This window comes from Scyliorhinus canicula, chromosome 14, assembly GCF_902713615.1.
Source record: "Scyliorhinus canicula chromosome 14, sScyCan1.1, whole genome shotgun sequence".
NCBI classification, from domain to species: domain Eukaryota; kingdom Metazoa; phylum Chordata; class Chondrichthyes; order Carcharhiniformes; family Scyliorhinidae; genus Scyliorhinus; species Scyliorhinus canicula.
Window position 1 is genome coordinate 43,762,573 of NC_052159.1, and position 23,893 is coordinate 43,786,465.

Here is a 23,893-nt window from a genome sequence, read left to right on the forward strand (position 1 = left end):
GGGGGAGGGGGGCATTGATTGTTTTGTTCCGTTTTGTATTTAATTCTATGGGTTCCTTCTTCATTTTGTTGTTGATATTTTGTAAAAACTTTTAATAAAAATTTTTTTTAAAAAAAATGAGTGTTACTTGTAAGCCACTCTACAATCATGGAGATGGGGTGGGAGCATCTGTCCATTTATTTCAAACTGACACAGGCAGATTGTGAATTGTGATCCCTTCGTCCAACAAACAGGGCTATCAAAGTCCCAGCCTTGAAAATATGTCAAGTTGTTGAAAACTTGTATTTATATAGTGTGTTTAGCAAGGTGCTTTACAGGAGCTTTATATATAAATACCAAACACATAAGGAGAAATTAGGTCAGATGATCAAGTGCTTAATCAGAGAAGTAAGTAGTTTAAGAAGGTAAGCAGTGGAGAGACAGAATGGGAGGTGTGGAGTAGATATTTCATTTACAGTCACAGCTTCCAGTTGCAGAGGGATTAAAACACCATGATTAAAACGAGAATTAGAGTCAAGATATCCGAGGATTGAGGAGCTAAAGGAGATCAGAAATACGGAGAGCTGAAGCCATGGAGGGATCTGACGACCAGGCTGAGAATTTAAAATCCAGGAGCTGCATGAATGGGAACAATGTTCTCCAGAGATAACAAAGGCATGAATGGGGGCTTCAGAAGTAGACTGGCTTGTAACCATGTTCTCCAGAGATAACAAAGGCATGAATGGGGGCTTCCAAAAGCAGGGTGGCTGAAATAGGGTGAAGTTAGGTTATGTTACAAAGGTGGAAGTAGACCTTGTGATGGTGAAAATAATAATAGAAGCTCCTCTCGGTGAGTAAAATGGGACACCAAAGTCAGAGGCAGACTTCGACTTTTGGGGGCTCTGTGCTCGCCCTCTTTTTGGGGTCCCCACGTCAAGTGCCGCCCCTTGTGACATGGTGGCGCGCCCCCTAATACATATGAGTTGGTAGGAAGGTGTGGTGAATCACAGTAGCATAATTCACACTGTATTACACATGTTGTACTATGTCTCTGTAAGCTCGGCACACGAGCAGTTGCGCTGCTCTGCCACTAGGGGGAGATGCACTGGGAGTGTACGGGAGTTTGTAGGGGGCTCCACCCACGGCTCCTCCCCCCTAACCGGAAGTATAAAGGTTGATGCTGAGAGACTGCCTGCAGTTCATCTGGAGTTCATTGTGTCACAGGCAGGCTCTGTTGTAAGACGATTAAAACCACTGTTCACTTCTAACCACGTGTCACGTGAATTGATGGTCTCATCAGAAGGTAGTCTTTGGAAATTGTGAAAAGAATTGGTGTGAGGATGAGCTAAAGTTCACTGCCAAAATCCTGCAAGAGTAACTGACTGGGCAGTTTTTGGGAAAGCTGGGATACCGATGGATAGGCTAGCTATCATAAAGGAGACCGCAATCGACCAAAGAGTGAAATGACACTCCAAAAAAGGCAGTAAATTCAACGACAACAGGAAGAAGGATATTTCTGCCCAGCACTCTCTGGCCGAGGTCCAGACGCCATGCTCCTGCTGGCTGCTCCTACCTGATTCCCTGAGACACGATGTCGGCACTTGCCTGGCCTTCTTCGCATCTTCCAAATACTGCTCTGTTCACCTCTTGGCTCTCGCTCGGGTGGCCGGGCCTCGATGACCGTGTGTGCTGCTGGCTGCCTGGCCTTGGCTCTCTCTCACCACCCAGTCCAGTTGCTGCCTTGCCTTCTCACTCTCATTGCTGCCAAGCTTTCTCACTCTCAGCTCTGCCTGGCTGACTTCTGGCTGTGGTTGAGTTGTCCTGCTCCTGTTGGCTGCTGCTCCCCAAAACACACAATGCTAGTGATTGCCTGGCCGCCGTTGCATTTCCTGACTGCTGCTCTGCATACCTCTTGCACGGATGGCCAGGACGCGATCTGTATTTGTGCTGCTGCTGTTGGCTATGTGAACTGATGACCTCTGTTCTTTTTGGTTGGTTGCCCGTCCACCTTCCTCAGCCCTGACCTGGAATCACCCCGCTGCTCCCCTCGACGGCCATTGACCAGTGCCGTTTCCTCACCCCACCTTTGACAAAGGGTCATCTGGACTCAAAACAGTAGCTATTTTATCTCCCTACAGATGCTGCCAGACCTGCTGAGATTTACCAGCATTTTATTTTTGGTCCTCACCTCACCGCAGGTTTCACCACAATGTTCGGTCAATGACCTCACTTTTGCCTCGGGCAGTCTGCCAGCCCGAATAGCAGAAACCTGGCTGGCTGCTGCTTTGCACCAATTGTAACCCGCACGGAGGTCACAGGTTGTGGACTATCCAGTTCCCCGTGACCTCCACGGAATATGAACTTCCTCCGGTAATGGGGTGGGGCTTCCTCTTTAACGTAGTATAAAGACCCCGATCTGGATTCAAATCATGGAGGGAGACCCTTTGGGGAATGGGAAATTATTGTGTGTGGAGAATAAACCAGTATTGTTGCATTCAGCCAACCGTTCCATGTGTTTACATTCTGCGCGAATTCTACACTGGCGATGAGGGTAGGGTTAAGTGGAGCTGCCTTTGGCGCCGAATGCTTTGTAACTGGATCACTTTGTTTAGACCTCAGGAGGCCTCCAACCCACTAGCAGAGATGCCTCATATTGGAAAATTGGAGCCTTAGGATGCAGATACGATTGGCGGCAGTAAATTGAACACATACAGTATATTTTTTTAGACAAATGCAATAGTTGGGGACGAATCACAAGTGATAATACTATGAACAGCTTGTGGTTGACTGGCCTACAGTATCATAAAAAGTTGGACTCACCTGGATGCGTGAACGCGGTCTTTTTCTGCCTTAGTAGGCCTTGTAGGGGACCACTTAACCCCAAGCCCCCCGAGCCGGTTCCGGTTTCATATAGCCACTCAGGCCAGGACGAATCGACTAATGAATTCTTGGCCCGTTAGCGCAAACTGGCTGAAACCTGCGAGTTTGGCACCACGATGAATAAAAACCTTGGAGACTGCTTGGTCTGTGGAATCTACAACACCGCAACACAACAAAAGTTTTAAAGGGAAAGCCAGCTGAATCTGCAATGGGCGGTCAAGATAGCCATCTCCCACGAAGCCATCTCCCACGAGACTGCCGAGCAGAGTATCCAAGAACTCCCAAAGCATAGCAGTCCTGAATCTAGGCGGCCTCATCGATCACCATTCGGCTTTGCCATTACCCAAAGAAAAGGGCACCCTATGATGGGGCCATTACCGCAGGCCGCCGCCGTAGAGGCCCGGAGAACGCTGCCTCCTCCGACCAAGAGGACCCGGATGTCGGAGGTCGGGTATGGGCCGGCAGCAGGGGGCTGCCAAGACCAAGGCCCCGTGAGGACCCACCCATCCACCAGACGTGACCGTCCCCAGGTGACCAGGCTTGCTATGTAGACGATGAAAAAGTATCCTGGCAGAAGCTACACTGTGTAGCGAAACCCCAGATTGCTCCGATCCAAGTTGCCTTGCAGGTGAATGGGCAGTCCATCCAGATGGAGCTTGATACCAGAGCATCGGTCTCCGTGATCAGCCACAGAATTCTATCCGACATGCGGTCAGACCTCCAGTGGCTCTGTGGGTCACCAGCGCCCAGCTTACCACATATACTGGGGAAACATTGGCATTTACGGGTGCCTCGATGATCCCTGTTACATATGGGCAGCAGTCGACACGTCTACCGCTGGTAGTAGCACTTGGAAGCGGGTTGAGTTTGCTGAGCCGTGACTGGCTGTGGCACCTTCATCTGGATTGGCAGCAGGTCTGCCACATGGACCAGAAGGGATATTAGCAAGATTCTCTGACATTTTCCAGGAGGGCCTGGGCACCATACGGAGCAATAGTAGCCCAGATTGGTGTGGACATGTTGGCACAGCCACGCTATTTCTGCATCTGGCCGGTCCCATATGCCCTTGAGGAAGAAGGTGGATGATTAATTGGATCGATTGGAACGTTTGAGCATTATGTACGCCATTCAGTTTCCGACTGGGTAGCCCTGGTCATATCCGTGATTTGATGGCTCCTTACACCACCGTGTCTCTCATCTGGACCGTTACCCAGTCCCTCACATCAAGGATTTATATGCTAAATTTCAGTGGTGGTCGCACCTTTACGAAGCTGGACATGAATCATGCATACTTCCAGCTAGTCTTGGACCCTGGCTCACGATGTTTCATGACAATGAATATGCACCGAGGGTTATACGAATGTTCCCGGTTGTCTTTTGGTCTCCTTGGGATGTGCAATCTTCCAGAGAATAATGGAGAACATCCTATGGACCTTGCCCCGAGTGGCGGTGTACCTGGGTGATGTCCTGATTGTAGGCTGCTCAGACCTGGCCAAGGTTCTGTGGCATTTCGAGGGAGCCGGTATCTGCCTCCTGCGGGAGGAATGTATCTGAGTTACCATGTGGACCTTCATGGCCTACGGTTAATGGGATATTGGCAAAAGGTGGGGAGATAGATTTGAGACCAGGCAGAGATCAGTCGTGATCTGATTGAATGATGGAGCAGGGTCAAAGGAGCAGAAGTCCTAATTCCCATGTTCCTACACCCCGTTGAGGACATGGTGCGGGCCATCCAGCAGGCCCCTGTGCCAGGAGGACAGAAGGAACACTGTTACTTCCTAGGCCTCGTGAACTATTGGGAGATGTTCATCCTGAACCTGCCTACTCTGTTAGCCTACCTCCACTGACTGAAAAGGGCCAACCGTGGGAATGGACCCGGCCACAGCAGACAGTTTTCCCTGAAGTGAAACAACAACTCTCATCCTTCAAGATTTTGACCCTTCATTTTGACGTGTGATGCATCTCTTTACAGGGTTGGGGCTGTCCTCGCCCCATCACATTCGCATCCAGGACATCCGCTGACACGGAAAGGAACTACCTACCGGTCAAGAAGGAGGATTTGGCCGCAGTTTATAGAATAACAATATTCCACCAGTAAGTCTACGGGCACACATTTATGGTATTCATGCACCATAAGCCCTTGTTTGGCCTGTTCAAAGAGAATCGGAGATATTTTTTATTTCCCCCCTATAACGTCCACACTGATCCAGCTTTGGACCCTATTGCTGGTCTCCTGCAAGTACACGCTAGAAGACTATTCAGGGGCAAAGATTCCCCATGCGGAAGTGTTGAGCCACCTACCCCTCTCCACCAGCCCGCCGATGCCAGTATCAGCCAATGACGTCATTACCACCCTCCATTTCATGGGACTCCTTGCCAGTCACATCATTTCACATGCGAGGTTGGACCCAACAAGTGGTGTTGTCGTAATCCCGGCCAGTCTCTTTGTAAAGTGCGGCACAAGGCCGGATGTCCAACCGACACGTGGAATAACTCTCTGTAGCTGCATTTCCATGTGCTGGATCCAATTCCGAATACCCCAGTCCCACGTGTTTTTCCGCCATCGCCCCGGTCCTGCAGCAATCACGATCGGCAGATGCCAGACATGGACCCATCCGAGTTCAACATGGACATCCGTCTGCCGGTGGAGGCCACCCCGATAATGCAGCCTCCCACTCCACGTGTAAACACCAGTTTCTTGTCTAGTATATACCCGTGGACCCCACACAGGTACACCCAAGTGCCGTCCCCAGGCGAAGAGAATGAGGTGTCCCTCGCGCCAGCATGGCACGCTGTACTACGGGGGGGGGGGGGGGGGGGTGCAGAATGTTTGAGGTGAGGGACACTATCAGTGTCCCTGCTGATTTCATCTGTGGGAAGTGCACCCAACTCCAGCTCCTCAAAAACCGTGTTAGGGAACTGGAGCTGGATGAACTTCGGATCATTTGGGAGGCAGAGGGGGGTCATAGATAGAAGCTTCAGGGAGGTAGTTACGCCAAAGAATAAAGATAGATGGGTGATGGTGAGAGGGGCTGGGGGTAAGCAGTCAGTACAGGGATCCCCTGTGGTCGTTCCCCTTAGTAACAGGTATACCGCTTTGGATACTGTTGGGGGGGGGGGGGGGACTTACCAGGGGCCAGCCATGGGGTACAGGTCTCTGGCACAGAGTCTGTCCCTGTTGCTCAGAAGGGAAGAGGGGAAAGGAGTAGAACATTAGTCATTGGAGACTCCATAGTTAGGGGGATAGATAGGAGATTCTGTGGGAACGAGAGAGACTCGCGGTTGGTGTGTTGCCTCCCAGGTGCCAGGGTCCGCGATGTCTCAGATCGTGTTTTCGGGATCCTTAAGGGGGAGGGGGAGCAGCCCCAAGTCGTGGTCCACATAGGTACCAACGACATAGGTAGGAAAAGGGATAGGGATGTAAGGCAGGAATTCAGGGAGCGAGGGTGGAAACTTAGAGCTAGAACAAACAGAGTTATTATCTCTGGGTTGTTACCCGTGCCACGTGCTAGCGAGTCGAGGAATAGGGAGAGAGAGCAGTTGAACACGTGGCTGCAGGGATGGTGCAGGAGGGAGGGTTTCAGATTCCTGGACAATTGGGGCTCATTCTGGGGTAGGTGGGACCTCTACAAACGGGATGGTCTACACCTGGACTAGAGGGGTACTAATATCCTCGGGGGGAGGTTTGCTAATGCTCTTCGGGAGGGATAAACTAGTTCAGCAGGGGATTGGGAACCTGAATTGTAGCTCCAGTACACAAGAAGCTGAGAGTAGTGAGGTCATGAGTAAGGTTTCAAAGTTGCAGGAGTGTACCGGCAGGAAGGAAGGTGGTCTAAAGTGCGTCTACTTCAATGCCAGGAGCATCCGGAATAAGGTGGGTGAGCTTGTGGCATGGGTTAGTACCTGGGACTTCGATGTTGTGGCCATTTCTGAGACATGGATAGAGCAGGGCGAGGAATGGTTGTTGCAGGTGCCGGGGTTTAGATATTTCAGTAAGTTCAGGGAAGGTGGTAAGAGAGGGGGAGGGGTGGCATTGTTAGTTAAGGACAGTATTACGGCGGCTGAGAGGACATTTGATGAGGACTCGAATACTGAGGTAGTATGGGCTGAGTTAAGAAACAGGAAAGGAGAGGTCACCCTGTTAGGGCTTTTCTATAGGCCTCCGAAAAGTTCCAGAGATGTAGAGGAAAGGATTGCAAAGATGATTCTGGATAGGAGCGAAAATAACAGGGTAGTCGTTATGGGGGACTTTAACTTTCCAAATATTGACTGGAAACACTATAGTTCGAGTACTTTAGATGGATCTGTTTTTGTCCAATGTGTGCAGGAGGGTTTCCTGATGCAGTATGTAGATAGGCCAACAAGGGGCGAGGCCATATTGGATTTGGTACTGGGTAACGAACCAGGACAGGTGTTAGATTTGGAGGTAGGTGAGCATTTTGGTGATAGTGACTACAATTCGATTACGTTTACTTTAGCAATGGAAAGGAATAGGTATAAACCGCAGGGCAAGAGTTATTGCTGGGGGAAAGGCAATTATGATGCGATGAGGCAAGACTTAGGATGCATCGCCTGGAGAGGAAATCTGCAGGGGATGGACACAATGGAAATGTGGAGCATGTTCAAGGTACAGCTACTGCGTGTCCTTGATAAGTATGTACCTGTTAGGCAGGGAGGAAGTGGTCGAGTGAGGGAACCATGGGTTACTAAAGCAGTTGAATCACTTGTCAAGAGGAAGAAGGAGGCTTATGTGAAGATGAGACGTGATGGTTCAGTTGGGTCGCTTGAGAGTTACAAGTTAGCTAGGAAGGCTCTAAAGAGAGAGCTAAGAAGAGCCAAGCGAGGACATGAGAAGTCTTTGGCAGGTAGGATCAAGGATAACCCTAAAGCTTTCTATAGGTATGTCAGGAATAAAAGAATGACTAGGGTAAGAGTAGGGCCAGTCAAGGACAGTAGTGGGAAGTTGTGCGTAGAGTCCGAGGAGATAGGAGAGGTGCTAAATGAGTATTTTTCGTCAGTATTCACACAGGAAAAAGACGAAGTTCGAGGAGAATACTGAGATACAAGCTACTAGACTAGAAGGGCTTGAGGTTCATAAGGAGGAGGTGTTAGCGATTCTGGAAAGTGTGAAAATAGATAAGTCCCCTGGGCCAGATGGGATTTATCCTAGGATTCACTGGGAAGCTAGGGAGGAGATTGCTGAGCCTTTGGCTTTGATCTTTAAGTCATCTTTGTCTACAGGAATAGTGCCAGAGGACTTAAGGATAGCAAATGTTGTCCCCTTGTACAAGAAGGGGAGTAGAGATAACCCCGGTAACTATAGGCCAGTGAGCCTTACTTCTGTTGTGGGCAAAGTCTTGGAAAGGTTTATAAGAGATAGGATGTATAATCATCTGGAAAGGAATAATTTGATTAGAGATAGTCAACATGGTTTTGTGAAGGGTAGGTCGTGCCTCACAAACCTCATTGAGTTCTTCGAGAAGGTGACCAAACAGGTGGATGAGGGTAAAGCAGTTGATGTGGTGTATATGGATTTCAGTAAAGCGTTTGATAAGGTTCCCCACGGTAGGCTATTGCAGAAAATACAGAGGCATGGGATTCAGGGTGATTTAGCAGTTTGGATCAGAAATTGGCTAGCTGATAGAAGACAAAGAGTGGTGGTTGATGGGAAATGCTCTGACTGGTGTCCAGTTACTAGTGGTGTGCCACAAGGATCTGTTTTGGGGCCGTTGTTGTTTGTCATTTTTATAAATGACCTGGAGGAGGGCGTAGAAGGATGGGTGAGTAAATTTGCAGATGACACTAAAGTCGGTGGAGTTGTGGACAATGCAGAAGGATGTTACAAGTTACAGAGGGACATAGATAAGCTGCAGAGCTGGGCTGACAGGTGGCAAATGGAGTTTAATGCAGAAAAGTGTGAGGTGATTCATTTTGGAAGGAATAACAGAAAGGCAGAGTACTGGGCTAATGGTAAGATTCTTGGTAGTGTGGACGAGCAGAGAGATCTCGGTGTCCATGTCCATAGATCCCTGAAAGTTGCCACCCAGGTTGAGAGGGTTGTTAAGAAGGCGTACGGTGTGTTAGCTTTTATTGGTAGAGGAATTGAGTTTCGGAGCCATGAGGTCATGTTGCAGTTGTACAAAACTCTGGTGTGGCCGCATTTGGAGTATTGTGTGCAGTTCTGGTCGCCACATTATAGGAAGGACGTGGAAGCATTGGAAAGGGTGCAGAGGAGGTTTACAAGAATGTTGCCTGGTATGGAGGGAAGATCATATGAGGAAAGGCTGAAGGACTTGAGGCTGTTTTCGTTAGAGAGAAGAAGGTTAAGAGGTGACTTAATTGAGGCATACAAGATGATCAGAGGATTAGATAGGGTGGACAGTGAGAGCCTTTTTCCTCAGATGGTGATGTCCAGCACGAGGGGACATAGCTTTAAATTGAGGGGAGATAAATATAGGACAGATGTCAGAGGTAGGTTCTTTACTCAGAGAGTAGTAAGGGCGTGGAATGCCCTGCCTGCAACAGTAGTGGACTCGCCAACATTAAACGCATTCAAATGGTCATTGGATAGGCATATGGACGATAAGGGAATAGTGTAGAGGGACTTTAGAGGGGTTTCACAGGACGGCGCAACATCGTGGGCCGAAGGGCCTGTACTGCGCTGTAATGTTCTATGTTCTATAACCCCCACAGAGGCCGCCGTGGACACACTGTGTGTTTCATTGAAAGTCCACCTATGACTAAAGTTATAAACAAACTGGCTTAAATCTGAGAGGAATGGAGTTTGGAGCAGGGACAATATTTATTTCAAGAAGCTTGTGCTTGTCCAATATTGGGTGTTTAATCAGTAATCCTGATTAGTTTAGTTTAGCAATGAAGGTGTCTCGAGGGAGGGGGTGGTGAGGTAGAGCTGGATGTTGTCCTGTGAGTACTAATGCTGTGCTTTCAGATGATGCCACTGAGGGGCAGCATGTAGATGAGAAATGGGGGGCAGCATGTAGATGAGAAAAGGGAGAAGGCCAAGGATAGATCCTTGCGGGGGCACCAGAGGTAATGGTGTGATAGCAGGAAGAGAAGTCATTGCATGCTATTGCTTCATAAAGTAGGAAAGACATTTGTATTCTGTTTATTTGTCTTCGCTACAAGTAGAGACTAATTGTAGATTTAATTTCAGTCATGTTGGCAGCAAAAATTAAGTTCTATATCTATAAATGTCAGTTTAAAATCAAGGCTTGTAAGTCAATAAATTGACAAAAATGTTATCTGGTAAGCATTCTTTGTATCTGGTTGTTTCTGTTACTTTTCAGCTGATTACAAATACCAAGAACACCATAATAAACTTCAAACATTTCCATGGCCGAGCATTTAATGATCCTCTTATTCAAAATCAGGAGGCTAAACTCGCTTATGATCTTGTTCCTACAAAAACTGGAGTTGGTATGAAAGTAAGTCCATTTGAACTTTGTCAACAAACATGCTTTGACTTCTGTAGATATAGCGGGATAACGGTATTTCTATAATGTATTTCGTTTTGGCTTTATAGTTAATAAGAACTGCCATTGCAAAGAAAATGTGTTTTCTTCAAGGAAAAATTACTGGCTGGATTCTCTGGGCCCCCAGCCGCATGTTTCTCGGCTGTTTGCTGGCGGTGAGATTGTATATTCCTACTGCTTGTCAAATGGGATTTCTCATTGTAGCCACCATATATATGCTGCCGGGAAACCCGCTGGCGGGGGTGTACTGTCGGCAGGAAAAGAGAATCACAATGACTGGAGAATTCTGGCCTATATATCTTTTGCACTGCATGGAAATCTTATTTTCATTATTATTTGAACTCCAAGGACATTATTTTATTGCTGCGCTGTCCCAACCTGGATCCAAGGCAAGCGAATGTACATAACATCCATTTTTGATGTAAACCTACCTGTATTTTTGGATTTGGCTTAGCAGGCTCGAGCCAATATTCATCACATCCAAAGCCTCTAACTATCCAGCCGGTATGATCATATGTCTAGGCCAGTAAGACTGTAGTTAATTGGGTAAGACAATAGCTTTGGTTGGGTGAGTGCATTGGTTGGGTAAGTGCAGTATTTCCAAGGAGCAGGAAAGGTGAAATCTCATCCTCTGGGGAGTTGCTACTTGCTCATTTTTTTTTAAACAAGATGTTAGATTGGAAGATCCTAGAAAGATGACAGAAAATGCATTATTTCAGGCAATAATTATCTCCCAAGTTATAAAATGTAGATGATCTGTAACTAGAAAGTGGACCTTGCAAGTATGGGTATTTCCATTTTTAAACCAGTTCCTCATTAAGAAGCATTTCTATAATTTTTTTTCAGGTAATGTATATGGATAAAGAGCAGCATTTCAGTGTGGAACAGATCACGGCCATGCTCCTGACCAAACTAAAGGAAACAGCGGAGAGTAATCTGAGAAAGTCTGTATTTGACTGTGTGATTTCTGTAAGTATGTAGGTACTGAAGATTGCAACAAGCTCGGGCATTACATTTTCTGCTCAAATTGCGAGGGAGATATCTGACCGATGTCGAGGTTTGAAACCCGGATAATGAGCATCACAGGATATCGGTTGCAATCATCCCGAAAGAGACTGCAACCGAATAGAAGGCGGATGGCCGGAGAATAGGAAAGGGTCAACTAGAATGCCTCAAATGAAGGGAGGGCAGCAGACTCACTATGAATACTGTGAGCTTCTGATGTGAATGAAGGGGAGGGCAGCATAAGACGGAATCTCCATACTTCTGATGGAAATGCCATCCAATTTCTCATGCCCATCACTTTACAGTAAATCTGTCTGATGGTGACAAGCAAGTAATTGATAACACTTGCCTGTGATGTCCTGAGGATTGCTACTTTTTTGTCCTTTCTAAAATAAATTTTAGGGTACCCAATTTTTATTAGCAATTTGCATTCAAAAACAGAACTTTTGCAGAAAAAGTACATGAACAATTATATTAATAATCAACACAATAGTAACGACAACACATGAGCCCAAGCTGTCACCATGCCTGAGCCAGCACTCCTAATTCCATCCTACATTATTTACATCAGTGTTTTTGTGTATTATCCAGTTTTTCTTTTTGAGAGCTCTTACTGGGATTCTTGCCACTTAGTGGCAAGAGTTACCCTCTGCTTTACCCACATAGTTACATTAATTGGCAGGACCCTTAGCCTTGTTTGCAGATTGTCTGTTTTTTGCTGGTGGGGATGTTATAACTTGCCCGGATACTATTGGCTGGGGACAATTGGTTACCCCATGTTACTTGGGGAATATGAGCTCCCTAATTAGGGAGAGGGACATTCATTAGCACGGCATAAATAGAGCTGGCCAGCAGTCTGTATTTCCAGTTTCACCTGTGTGGGAGGGGCTTGTGTCCCCTCCTGCGTGTGGCGTTCCTCCTGTTCTTTCTCTGCTTTTTGCGGCCTCCCTTTTTTACCCTGCAACACGACTTGCCAATTTTTATACTCAATGCCCCGGCCAATGAAGGCAAGCATCCCGTATGCCTTCTTGACTACCTTCTCCACCTGTGTTACCCCTTTAGAACCCTATAGAACCTTAGTTAGGCCACACTTGGAGTATAGTGTTCAATTCTGTTTGCCACACTACAAGAAGAATGTGGAGGCTTTGGAGAGGGTGCAGAAGAGATTTACCAGGATGTTGCCTTGTATGGAGGGCATTAGCTATGAGGAGAGGTTGAATAAACTTGGTTTGTTCTCAGTGGAACGACGGAGGTTGAGGGGTGACCTGATAGAGGTCTACAAAATTATGAGGGACATAGACAGAGTGGATAATCAGAGACTTTTTGCCAGGGTGGAGGGGTCAATTACTAGGGGCATAGGTTTTAAGGTGCGAGGGGCAAGGTTTAGAGGAGATGTACGAGGCAAGTTTTTTTCCACAGAGGGTAGTGGGTGCCTGGAACTTGCTGCCGGAGGAGGTGGTGGCAGCAGGGACAATTGAATAGGATGGGATTAGAGGGATACGGACCCTGGAAGTGCAGAAGATTTTAGTTTAGAGAGGCAGCATGGTCGGCACAGGCTTAAGAGGGCTGTGCTGTACTTTACTTTGTTCTTTGTTTTCATCCAGTGAGGTCCTGATTTTTTTTGAGGAGTCAGCCGTAGATGTCGCAACAAGTCCATCGCTAACCAGTCCCACCCTACCATTGTGTTCAGAAATGTGTGTCCAGGTCTCTGGGGAATGTTTGTCTCCTTCCAGAGAAAGTCGTAGAGCTGCAGGTACCAGAGATTGTTCCGTTTTGGGAGTTGGAGCCGGAGTTCCCCCAGGGTTGCCAGTCTATCATCCACGTACATGTCCGTTACTGTGTCCCTCTGTCCACCCTCCATGTCTCAAAATGTGGCATCCATCCTAGCCAGTGTGTATCTGTGCTTGTTGCAGAAGGAGGCCTCTATGGACATCGGCAAGTTTGAAGTGGTGCCTGACCGGGTTCCATGTTCTTAGGGTGGCTACTATCTAGTGTGTCTGTGTGCATCTGTCTGTCTGGAGTGATGCTGTGGCCAGCGCCTGGGGAATCGTCCCCATGCAGGAGGCCTCCACCATTCGGACCCGGTCTGCCTCCGGTTCCCTTAGCTAGCCCCATCACCCTCTTCCAGATGTGGGCCACTTGGATCGGCAAGTACCTGAACTTGGTTTGGTCACTTTAAACAGGGTTCCTCCAGCTCCGCTCCTCCCTCTCGGGGGTTCAAGGAGTCTTGTTATCTTTCCCAGGCTGGCTCGGGGGTTCGACACATACAACAGCAGGTCATCCACATAGAGCAAGACTCTATGCTCCCTGCCCCCTCTCCGTATGCCCATCCTCCAGTCCGCTGATCTGAGAGCGATGGCCAGCAGTTCGATTGCCAGTGCGAACAGGAATGGGGATAGCGGGCACCCCTGCCTCGTTCGGCTCTACAGCCGAAAGTATTTGGAGCTGATGGCGTTCGTCTGCATACTAGCCGTAGGAGAGCTGGACGGTAGCTTCACCCATGTGGTGAACCCTGCCCCGACCCCAAACTATTCAACTACCTCCATTCTACTCAATTAAAAGGTGGTGGGACGTTCTTGGACTGGACTCCTCAGATTCCCATATTTCACACCTGTCTACCTCTTTCCACTCCCGCTCTCTCCGCACCTTTGCCTGTGTTTGCCCGCATTCTGGTTATTGTCCTCTATCTTTGTTTGCCCTGTCCATTCTTCTGGCCAAACTTGGTGGCTTCCTCCATGCTCCATGGCGTCCAAAGGAGTGTTCCTTGCCCTGGTATGTAACCCAGAGCCTGGCAGGGTGGAGCATGCCAAACTGCACCCCATTTTTGTACAGGGTGGATTTTGCACTGTTGAATTCTGCCCAGCACTTGACCAAGTCAGCACCAATGCCCTGGTACAAGCAGATGGAATGTCCTTCCTACGTCCTTCTTACTTGCACCCTGGTTCTTCACCCACCTGGATCTGTTTTTTGTCTTGATATCCGTAGAACCTCACGATTATTGCCTGCGGTGGCACTCCCGCCTTGGGTCGCTGACAAAGTGACCTATGGGCGCTTTCTACTGAAGTTAAAACTCACCACTATTCTTAGAATTCCCCCTATACCAAAAAAGGGTCGATATTCTAAATGGTGAACAGGGATTCTCACTCCCTGACTCCGATGCAGGCTTCGGTGGGTGCTATTCAGGTCAAACTATATTTTCAAGTTATCCCCCAGTATAACCCATACCTTCACCGAAGATTTTATCTACTTACCACTTAGTAGCATCGGTGTCCTGGGTCCTGCATTGCTAAGTAAGTAACGTAGACTTTAGGAAAAAAAACACTTTTTCAGGTTAAGTAAGTTATTTTATTATTATATATATTTTTTTTTTAAGCTGTAAACACTTTCTTAACAGAAAGGTAAAAAGATCTTGCTTCTGGATCCTTCCTGTTGGTTGAAGGGACCTTTAGGCCCACCTTGACAATCAATCTTCTTTAAAATCTGGTCTTCTTTAGATGTATTCGCTGGTGAACTCGGTTGCTGTGTCCTATCCTTCCCATGTACCGAGCTGTGAGAGCTGGCTCTGCTGGCTGTCCCCTTTCTTTGGGTTTATATTCTCTTTCGAAGAGTTATTAAGTTTTAACGACTTTATTGTAAATGTGCTTGTTTCACTTTGATAGTTAAAAAGTATCTTTGATGTAAACCTTTTAATACAACTAATTATTCATTTTGGGCATAACGTCTCCTCTCAGATCTGATTTAAAAAATGCTTTGGTTTCAATAGTTACTTTTATTTCTGTGATTTCGAATCGTTTAATTTTCTAATTGTCCCCGGCTCATAACTTTGCCTTTGATTTTGACTTTAAATTATGTCTCTCGTAGACAGGTCGTCTCCAATTTTCTTTTAATTGACTTGATGTTCGTAGAATTTTACACTTAGAAATGACACCAAATTTGACTGAGCATCATCCATCCTTTCCAGCTGTTTACTAAGAGAGTTTATTTCAATTAAGGTGTGAAACTTTGCTTTTAGCTGTATGCTAAAATTTAACTTGGTTATGACTTGAAAGACCTGCCTGCTTTAAACATTCGTCACTTAATTCAATTGAAACTCTCATCCATGCTTTTCCAGATGCTTCCTGAGATAGTTACATTCCATGAAGGTGTGAGCCATTGTTTTTAGCTTATTACATGAAACCTGTGTGTTTGCTAAAACTGCTTGTGAGAAAGAATCTGCATTTTATAATCCTGCTCTTTGCAGCTGCTATTAACCTTTTGTGGGATATTTCCCTGTATCCTCTCAGACCAGATATTGCCAGACTTCCATGTTTCAAATGACACATTTTTCTGTATTTTCAAATACACTACCTCTGGGGACTTCGCAAAGCCCTCCTTGCCAACCAGCTTTGCTGCTGAATACTCGTAGGGTTTCTCAACTCCGTTCCTTCAGTCAGCCACACGATTCTCAAATTCTGCCAGCGCGACCTGTTCTCCTGGTCGTTGACTTTGTCTTTCTCCTCTTTCTGACCAGTCTCGCCACCTCATCCTCAAGCGCCGCTTGGTCCGAGGTGGAATTCTCAGGGTCTCTTGTCATCTTCTGGGCCTCTATTCCATATTGTCTATTGCCACCCTCATGGGGGCCATCGCAGCTTCCACTGCTGTTTCGACCGCTGTCTCGTCCTTCTTCTTCTACTCCTTGTGTCTCTGGAGCTAGGAGGTGATGAAGTCCATCAACTGCAGGGTCGGTCCCCTCCACATGGAGCTTTTGGCTCTCAGACTGAGGTTTCCAGCTTCTCGTCTATGCTGGCTTTGTGGCTGGGCAGCTGGCTTTTTTTCCCAACTTGCTTGGCAGGTTGGGGGATCGTTGGTATCTTTGGTTGGGGTTAAAAGGCCGCAGTCGAAGATCTTGCACAAGAACCACCTTTTGTGTGAATGTTCAGCTCATGGCTGCCACTTGTTATGTAAGCTTCCAGACAGACAAGGCAATAGGGCAGGGAAATGATATGGGTAATGATAACCAATGCATGCATGTGCAGTGTATAAATCTAAAGCGTGCACCAACAAATTGGGTCAGAGTAGGGATCAATGATAAAGATAGTATTTAAAGGCTGTCATGCAGTATTTGTCACGAGGTTGGATTGGATTTGTTTATTGTGATGTGTACCAAGATACAGTGAAAAGTATTGTTCTGCATGCAATTCAGACCGATCATGAAAAGAAAGTACATAATAGGGCAAACATAAGATACACAATGTAAATAGATGAATTGATGGTGCAAATAGTAATAAACACGCGTATGATGGCTATTACCCTAGCATGGGATGTATTTTGGCTTGAGATAGCTCCCTCTTTGAATCATCCAAGCACACTTTCAACTACTGACCCAGGACTTCCATTTCTAAAGGTCCAGAATAGTCTTCCCTACAATGTGAAAATTTGGCCCTTGGTTGCAAATATCAGAAACTACATTTTCAGAGAATATTTGACATTTCTGAGTATGAATCGAGGAATATGGGGGCTTGTAAAAAAGGAATTGCAATTATCGTGGCGATTTTAATGTTCTTATAGATTACATGAAACAAATCAGAAAAACTAGTTTGAGTATGAGTTCATAGTGTATTTAAGAGTTGGCTAAAATGGACTACGATAATAGATTAAAAGGTGTCATGGAGAAGCAGATGCAAACATTTTAAGGAGATGCTTCAGAGCTATTTTTGTGGAATATGTTTTTGTTTAAAGTCTCTTGAGAAGAATGCACCATCCTTGGTTAACTAAGAAATTTGCGGATAGGATTGAATTGGAAGAAAAGAAGTACAATACTGTGAAGAATAGTGGGAGGCCAAAGCATTGGGACAGTTTTAGAATTCACAAAATAATAGAGGGAGAAATTAGAATGAGAGTAAACTAGCAAATAATACAGACTGTAGTATGTAAAAAGAGAAAATAGCTAAAGTAAATGTTGGTCCCTCTTAAAGGATGACACTGAGGAATGTGGAAGTGCCAGAGACTTCATTCCAAGACTAGGAGGGGAGGAAAAAAAGGACTGACTAAAGGGAAAAACTTAAAGCATTCTCTGATCAGTAGAGAAAAAGGAAAAATAATGGGACTAAAGAAGCTCAAGCCCTTTTGGGTCTTAAAAAATGGATGCAAAGATAGTGGATGCATTGATTCCTAGCTTCTAAAATTTCCTCAATTCTGGAAAGGTCCCAGCTGGTACTCAAAAGGAAAGAGGTGAAGTGAGAAACTATAAATGGATTTCTCCTGCCCTTCCTGCTAGCGGGATCTTCTGGTCCTGCCAAACTTGATCCCCACGAGTTCTCTTACAGTCATGTGGGCAAGGAATGTAAATCAGCATCACCTTTGGCAGGACTAGGGCGGCATGATGGCGCATGTTAGCATTGCTGCTTCACGTCGCAGAGGACCTGGATACTGTCCGTGTGGAGTTTGCATATTCTTCCCGTGTCTGCCTGGGTGTCACCCCCACAACCCAAAAGGATGTGCAAGGTAGGTGAATTGGCCACGCTAAATTGTCCCTTAATTGGGGGAAAAAAACAATTGGGTACTCAAATTTTTTTTTTTAAACTTTGGCAGAACTGGACTCCCGGTGGCGACAGGTAGGAGAAGGCTGCACGTAAGGTAGCTCCCGCTATGATCTGTTCCTGGGGGTTTTGATTACCAAATGGCCCATTGTACAGGGTAAGGAATTTCTCGGCCAAAATATATCCATCCATGGAGAAGGTTGGTGGGAAGAACATTGCAGGGAATAATCCTTTGCTAGAAAGCCTGTAGAACACAGCAGGAAGGAAGGCGGCAGACCCGGCCTTGGCTGTGGCTGCTCACACCACGGTGGTAATGCTGACTTGAGATGATGGTGCAGGAGTTTGAAAAACAGTTTGCAAATCATTTTGAGGAGCAGGACAGGGAGATGATGGAAACCCTTAAGTGGTCAATTGCAAAGCATTTAGCTTGATCCGGGAGAAGCTGGTAAATACCTCGGAGGTGGTGAAGGAGCATGAAGAGTTGCTGAAGGGTGTGGTGCAGCCTTGTTGTGGCATGGGGATCAAATCACCTTGTTGGAAGCGTGGGGGTGGGGGGGAGAAATGGGTGAGTTGGATCAGGCCTACCATGTACTCTGGCAGAAGCCTCGGGCGAATGAGCCATCATGAGCGGTGATTATTGGTTTCCACAGCTTCCAGGAGAAATAACAGGTTCTGCAATGGAAGATATCGGCAGGTGGGATGAAGATGTCAGAGCAGAGTTGGTGAAGCACCGTGTGGCTTTTGATAAGGCAAAGTTAGCGCTATTCAGGAGTGGAGTCAGGTTTGGAGTGGTGTACCCGGCAAGGCTGAGAGCATCATTTTTTCAATATGTGCTCGGCTTTTGTCAAGTAGTGTACACTTGGACTTGATTGAATGCATTTAATGGGGACAGTTGGGAGAGGTTAGTTTGAAAAGGGTTATAGTTTGTATCTGTTGTATGTTTGGGATTGAGGTGGCTACGGTTGTCAGGGTGGATGGTAGCAGTCAGGGCAACGGAATGGAGAATATATGGCCCCGGAGGGGAGTTTATATATTGTAAGGGTGTTGGGCGTTGCTTACTCTTCTGTAGCCGGTATGGGCTGGGGAGGGTTTTCTTTGTTTTTTTGAGGAGTTACTCAGGATGGCGCATGCTAACTGTAAAGTTTCAGCTAGTGAGGTTGCGGGAGGGGAGGGGGTGCAGTTTGTTGGACCTGCGTGAGCAAGGTTCAATGAGTCTGGTTTATTTCCTTGATATGGGAGGAGGGGGTTGCGGATTGGGGATCTGACTGGGATTAAGGCTTTTATGTAGCGATGAGGTTGGTGATTGTCGTCCTGGGCCCTGGCCTGTTGGAAGTGTTTGTCTTTTCTCTTTAGGTATTGGTCACAGTCCAAACTCAACCTGGGCAAGAGCGAGGCATTCCCAGTGAACCTGAGCAGGGGAGGGATAGAGCTTGGGGATCTGCCATTCAAACTAGTCCAACGCAAATTCTGTTACCTAGGGAGCCAGATAGCCCATGACTGGACACTGATACACAAGTGGAATCTTGTGTGTGCTGTGGCGTGTGCGTGGCACTGGGATGGAACCCAGGTCCTCAGCGCCATGAGACAGCAGTGCTAAACCCCGCCACCATGCTGCCCAGCTGAACTAATTAACTCCCCAGGGAATCACTTAATCAAAACAAAATTGCATTACCTCAAGCATTTATAATAATTTATTGCACCTCAGGCTCCTTAAAATGTCTTTCAAACCAAATTTCTTTTAAAAACATGACTGCAGCACTTCATCAAATACTTATAGTCCAATATATCTAAAATCCTGCATTCATCACAAAGTGGAGTGTTGCCCTTTTATTGTAAAAGGGAAGTATAGCTGTAGAGAGCATTAGTGAGAGGTGTGTACAGTTTTGGTTTCCATATTTAAAGGGGGATATATTTGCATTGGAGGCAGTTCAGAGAAGGCTCACTGGGTGAGAACATAGAACTGTACAGCACACTACAGGCCCTTCGGCCCACGATGTTGAGCCGAACTAGTCTGAAACTAAGATCAAATCAACCTACTCCCAATCATTCTAGTTATGTCTTTACTCACCGTGGAGTTTCACTCGTGTTTAGTTTGTTATTTTCTTTCAGCAGAATATATTTTCCCTCCACTCTGGATGCCATTTCAAACTTCACATTGTTCTACATCATTGTTTGCCAATATTGTTGTCCATTTTATTTTCCCAAGTTTTATTCTCAACCCCAAGCATTCGCTTATATCCTGGTTCAATCTGGTACCCTCAAAATCAGTTATTTCTCCTGACTTAATTTGGTATTTGCCTTATTTTCTTCTCCATCATCAACTAATGCTTATGTGGTATGGTCACAGTTACTAAAGAAGTATATTATCACATATTATCTGCTCTGATTCATTCCGCATTATTATTACAGCTCTTCCCGTACCAGCATCCCCAAAATGTGGCGACTAGGGGCTTTTCACAGTAACTTCATTTGAAGCCTACTTGTGATAATAAGCATTTTTCATTTTCATTGTGTTGGTCTTTGCACATATTGGGTTAGAAAGATATCCTATACACATTGTCAGCAGGTCTGACAGCATCTGTGGAAAGAAAAGGGAGTTTGAGTCTGGATGACTCTTTGCCAAAGCTGGAGAGAACTGGAAACAGGGTCAGATTTATACTGTTGTTTGTGGGGTGGGGGGGGGGGGGGGGGGGGGGGGGGGGGCGTGGAGCAGTGGGTCTGAATAGAGGGCCAACAATAGGTGGAGTTTGACAAAGATGTGGACAGAAAGACAAAGGAAATGTGATGAAGATTAAGAAGGGTGCTGATAGTGACACATCAAGAGATTAGAATGTGTTAATGGCAGAACAAAGCAGTATGTCAAAGGACATCTAGGAACAGGAAACAGATGGTCCAAGTGAGGACAGGGAAGAATGGTGAGGGAAAAACAAAGTTTAATTCCTTCCAAAGATTTGTATTTCTCCACCCCATTTTAATTCAATGAAATAAAAATCTGAAATTGAAAATCTAAAGATAACCATGAAACCATTGTTCATTGTGTTGCACGTTTTACTTGAGTGTAATTCGCGTTTATTGGAGTGTATTAACACGCCTCCGTTTAAAGGCCGTGTGCTTAACACTGCTAGGCTCTGTATGTGTATTTTCAGCTCGGGAGTCGCCAGGTGTCGTATAAACACCTCACAAATATTCCAAGGTCAGGTTCAAAGTAATAAAACTATACACCGATTAGTAAGTTCCAACGATCAATATTTATTATACAAATATAATAAATACGCATGCACACGCTAAAGACTAATACCTATTTCTACTATTAAACGACTAAATACTTATCTAAGTGGAAACCAGCAAGGTCAGGGGACAAGGCCTTTGGTCCTTTCTTAGCTGCACCTTCTGTTTGTTCTTAGAAGAGCACTGTATAAGTTCACGTAGCGAGCGTCGATTTGGGACTTACTGAACGATGGCTGGTGCTCAACGGCTGGTGATGGAAGACAGGATCAACGGCTGGAGTCGGAGTCAGGATACAACAGCAGATCTGGGTCGAAGTCAAAGCCGGAGCACGAAAACAGCGGAGCCGGAGCAAAACAGATCAAGCCGGAGCACGAACAGACAGGACCATGTGTGGGGGTCTATCTTTATAGTGGGCCCCAATGTCCGTGCCTTTTCGGGGCGGGCTTTACCTTCCATGCATTGATTGGATCAATTCTCAATCGATGTCTCATTAATTCCCCAATCTGAGGGTCCCTTCTCGATGGGTGGGGCGGTCTCTAGGGTCTTTTGAGATGGATACTTTTGGTGCCGTTTTGTCTGGGCCTTTACTTAAAGTATCTATTCAAAACCAAATGTTGCTATTGTGTGTGCCCAGATCTGGATTGCCTCATTAATATGCAAAGCGTTTTGCTATTAACACCGTTGGTTGAGATCTTCCACCTGGCCTGAAACTAGTTTTGCTGCGTGCAAAATGCTAATCAGTCTTTGCAGACTGCTTGTCTTGGCTAAACTGCTTTTTCCCTGCAGTCTTAGCAGTTCTCCATCTTGTTAGCCCAGTGTCCATCTTAGGTGGCTACAATTGTCATAAAAAAACATCTGGCTCATTAATGTCCTTTAGGGAAGGAAATCTGCCATTCTTACCTGGTCTGGCCTACATGTGACTCCAGATCCACAACAATGTGTTGATTCTTAAATGTTCTAGTAAGCCACTCCATTCCAGGGCAATTAGGAATGGGCAAAAAATAATGGACCAGCCAGCGACATGAGGATCACCTGAATAAATAAAACATTAGTTCGGCACACAGCTGAATTAGTCTTGTAGGCGGTGGTATAAGAAGTTCCAGTCGAAACAGTGTAGAGGGGGTGGAGTGTCGAGCATTCAAACCTGGACAGAGCACCTTTTCTGAGCTGCTGCATGGTTGATGAGAGATGGCAGACTGGTTTGCAGTACAGCAAGACCGTATAATTGGTTCTCCCGATTGGTTTTGACAAAAGGGTGTACATTTCTTTGTTTGGGTTCCTGATATTGTTAATGTGAACTTTAAAGCAAGGTTGCAGGATCCTTTGTCCTCCCAGACCACAACTCCAGGTGGCCAAGTTTGACCAATGAAATGGAGTCTTTGTATAATTCATTTTGAATTTGGCTTTGCAGTCTACCGGTGTCATTAGCGCATCTTCAGAGATAATGAAGATCAAGTCTCTTTGATACTGCCTGCTCTTTTGTTTAATGCTAGACATAGCTTCAGGGATGTTAACAGTCATTGTCCAATTTTAAAATTTACAGAATTATACATGTAAATGTGTGTATATTTTATAAAACAATATTGTGGAGTCTTGCCTCTGTTGCAATGTGCAAATGGGTTTGAGTGGAATTCTTAGCAGAAAACTTCATTTCTGAAAGCGTGTACAAATTGCCACCTGATTGCAAATTGCACCCAGAGTGGGAACCTTTAGCCTTACAGAATTAGTGTTTTAAGCAGCAAAATAACTTTGTTACAGCATAAAAATGTTTTTTTTTGTGTAGGTGCCCTCTTTTTTCACCAATGCTGAACGGAGCTCTGTGTTAAATGCGGCTTATATTGCTGGGTTGAATTGTCTAAGACTGATGAATGATACCACTGCAGGTACGATGTAAAGTGGGAATTTTTAAATAGTAACTTTTTTTTAAAATTGTGCTAATGGTAAATCTTTAAAATGTTAGCATCTCTAGCTTATGGAATCTACAAAGCCGATCTACCAGCCCTTGATGAAAAGCCAAAAATTGTGATATTTGCGGATATGGGTCATTCAGCATTCCAAGTTTCTGCCTGTGCTTTCAATAAGGGAAATCTTACGGTAATTATTTTATATTGTAACTTATCAAAATCTAGCTGAAAAATGTTTGTGGTATGACAAATTATTCCTAAATTTTAATGTAGAGTTATCAATTTTTAAATAACTTTTAACAACCTTTTTCATAAGCTGTGTCTGAAAATGTGTTATTGAATTATTTTATAGGTAAAGCAAAAGGTGTCTATTCTCAATCATTGAGTGTTGAATTACCACTGTTGATATTAACCAGTCGACCTTTACTTGAGATCAATTTTATTCTGTTTGCCTAATATTTTTTATGAAGCTTATTACAGCTCGCCCTCCTGGTTTTTTTTCAAAGTAATTTCAATATAAGCTAGGTAAAGGTTCGGGTTTTTCAAGCAGCTGAGATGTTCAGAATTTGAGACCATGCACAACCCAACATTATATGGAATGCATTGAAAAAAGCCATTTAGACCAACCAGCCTATGTCAGTGTTTATGCTTTAGTTGAGCATCTTCCTTCTCTATATCTTATGAGCATATTCCTCAATTCCGATCGTCCTCAAATGCTTATTTTAAACGCATTTATTCAATTTGTTTCAGCTACTCCATGTGGTAGCGCATTCTTACAACTTTCTGGGCAGAGAACAATGTTCCCTGTAAGCTGTGCAAAAACTCGAAGTTCCCATGCAAACTGCACATAAGTTGGCTCCTTTTGCCATGCATCGTGACAATGTAA

General features: G+C 45.5%; 1 protein-coding gene across 6 annotated transcripts in view; it reads left to right on the plus strand.

The window, feature by feature from the left end:
• The window catches only part of LOC119977398 (heat shock protein 105 kDa-like), a 127,467-nt gene that overhangs the window by 11,091 nt on the left and 92,483 nt on the right, over nt 1-23,893 (plus strand). For all 6 annotated transcript variants that reach the window (XR_005463193.1, XM_038818246.1, XM_038818251.1 and 3 more), the window contains exons 3-6: nt 10,167-10,304; nt 11,199-11,321; nt 22,887-22,986; nt 23,064-23,197. Coding sequence is in view for 5 of the 6 variants with exons in the window: in XM_038818246.1 (XP_038674174.1) it covers nt 10,167-10,304; nt 11,199-11,321; nt 22,887-22,986; nt 23,064-23,197 (495 nt within the window). In the remaining variant the exon portion in view is untranslated. The remainder of the gene's footprint in view (nt 1-10,166; nt 10,305-11,198; nt 11,322-22,886; nt 22,987-23,063; nt 23,198-23,893) is intronic.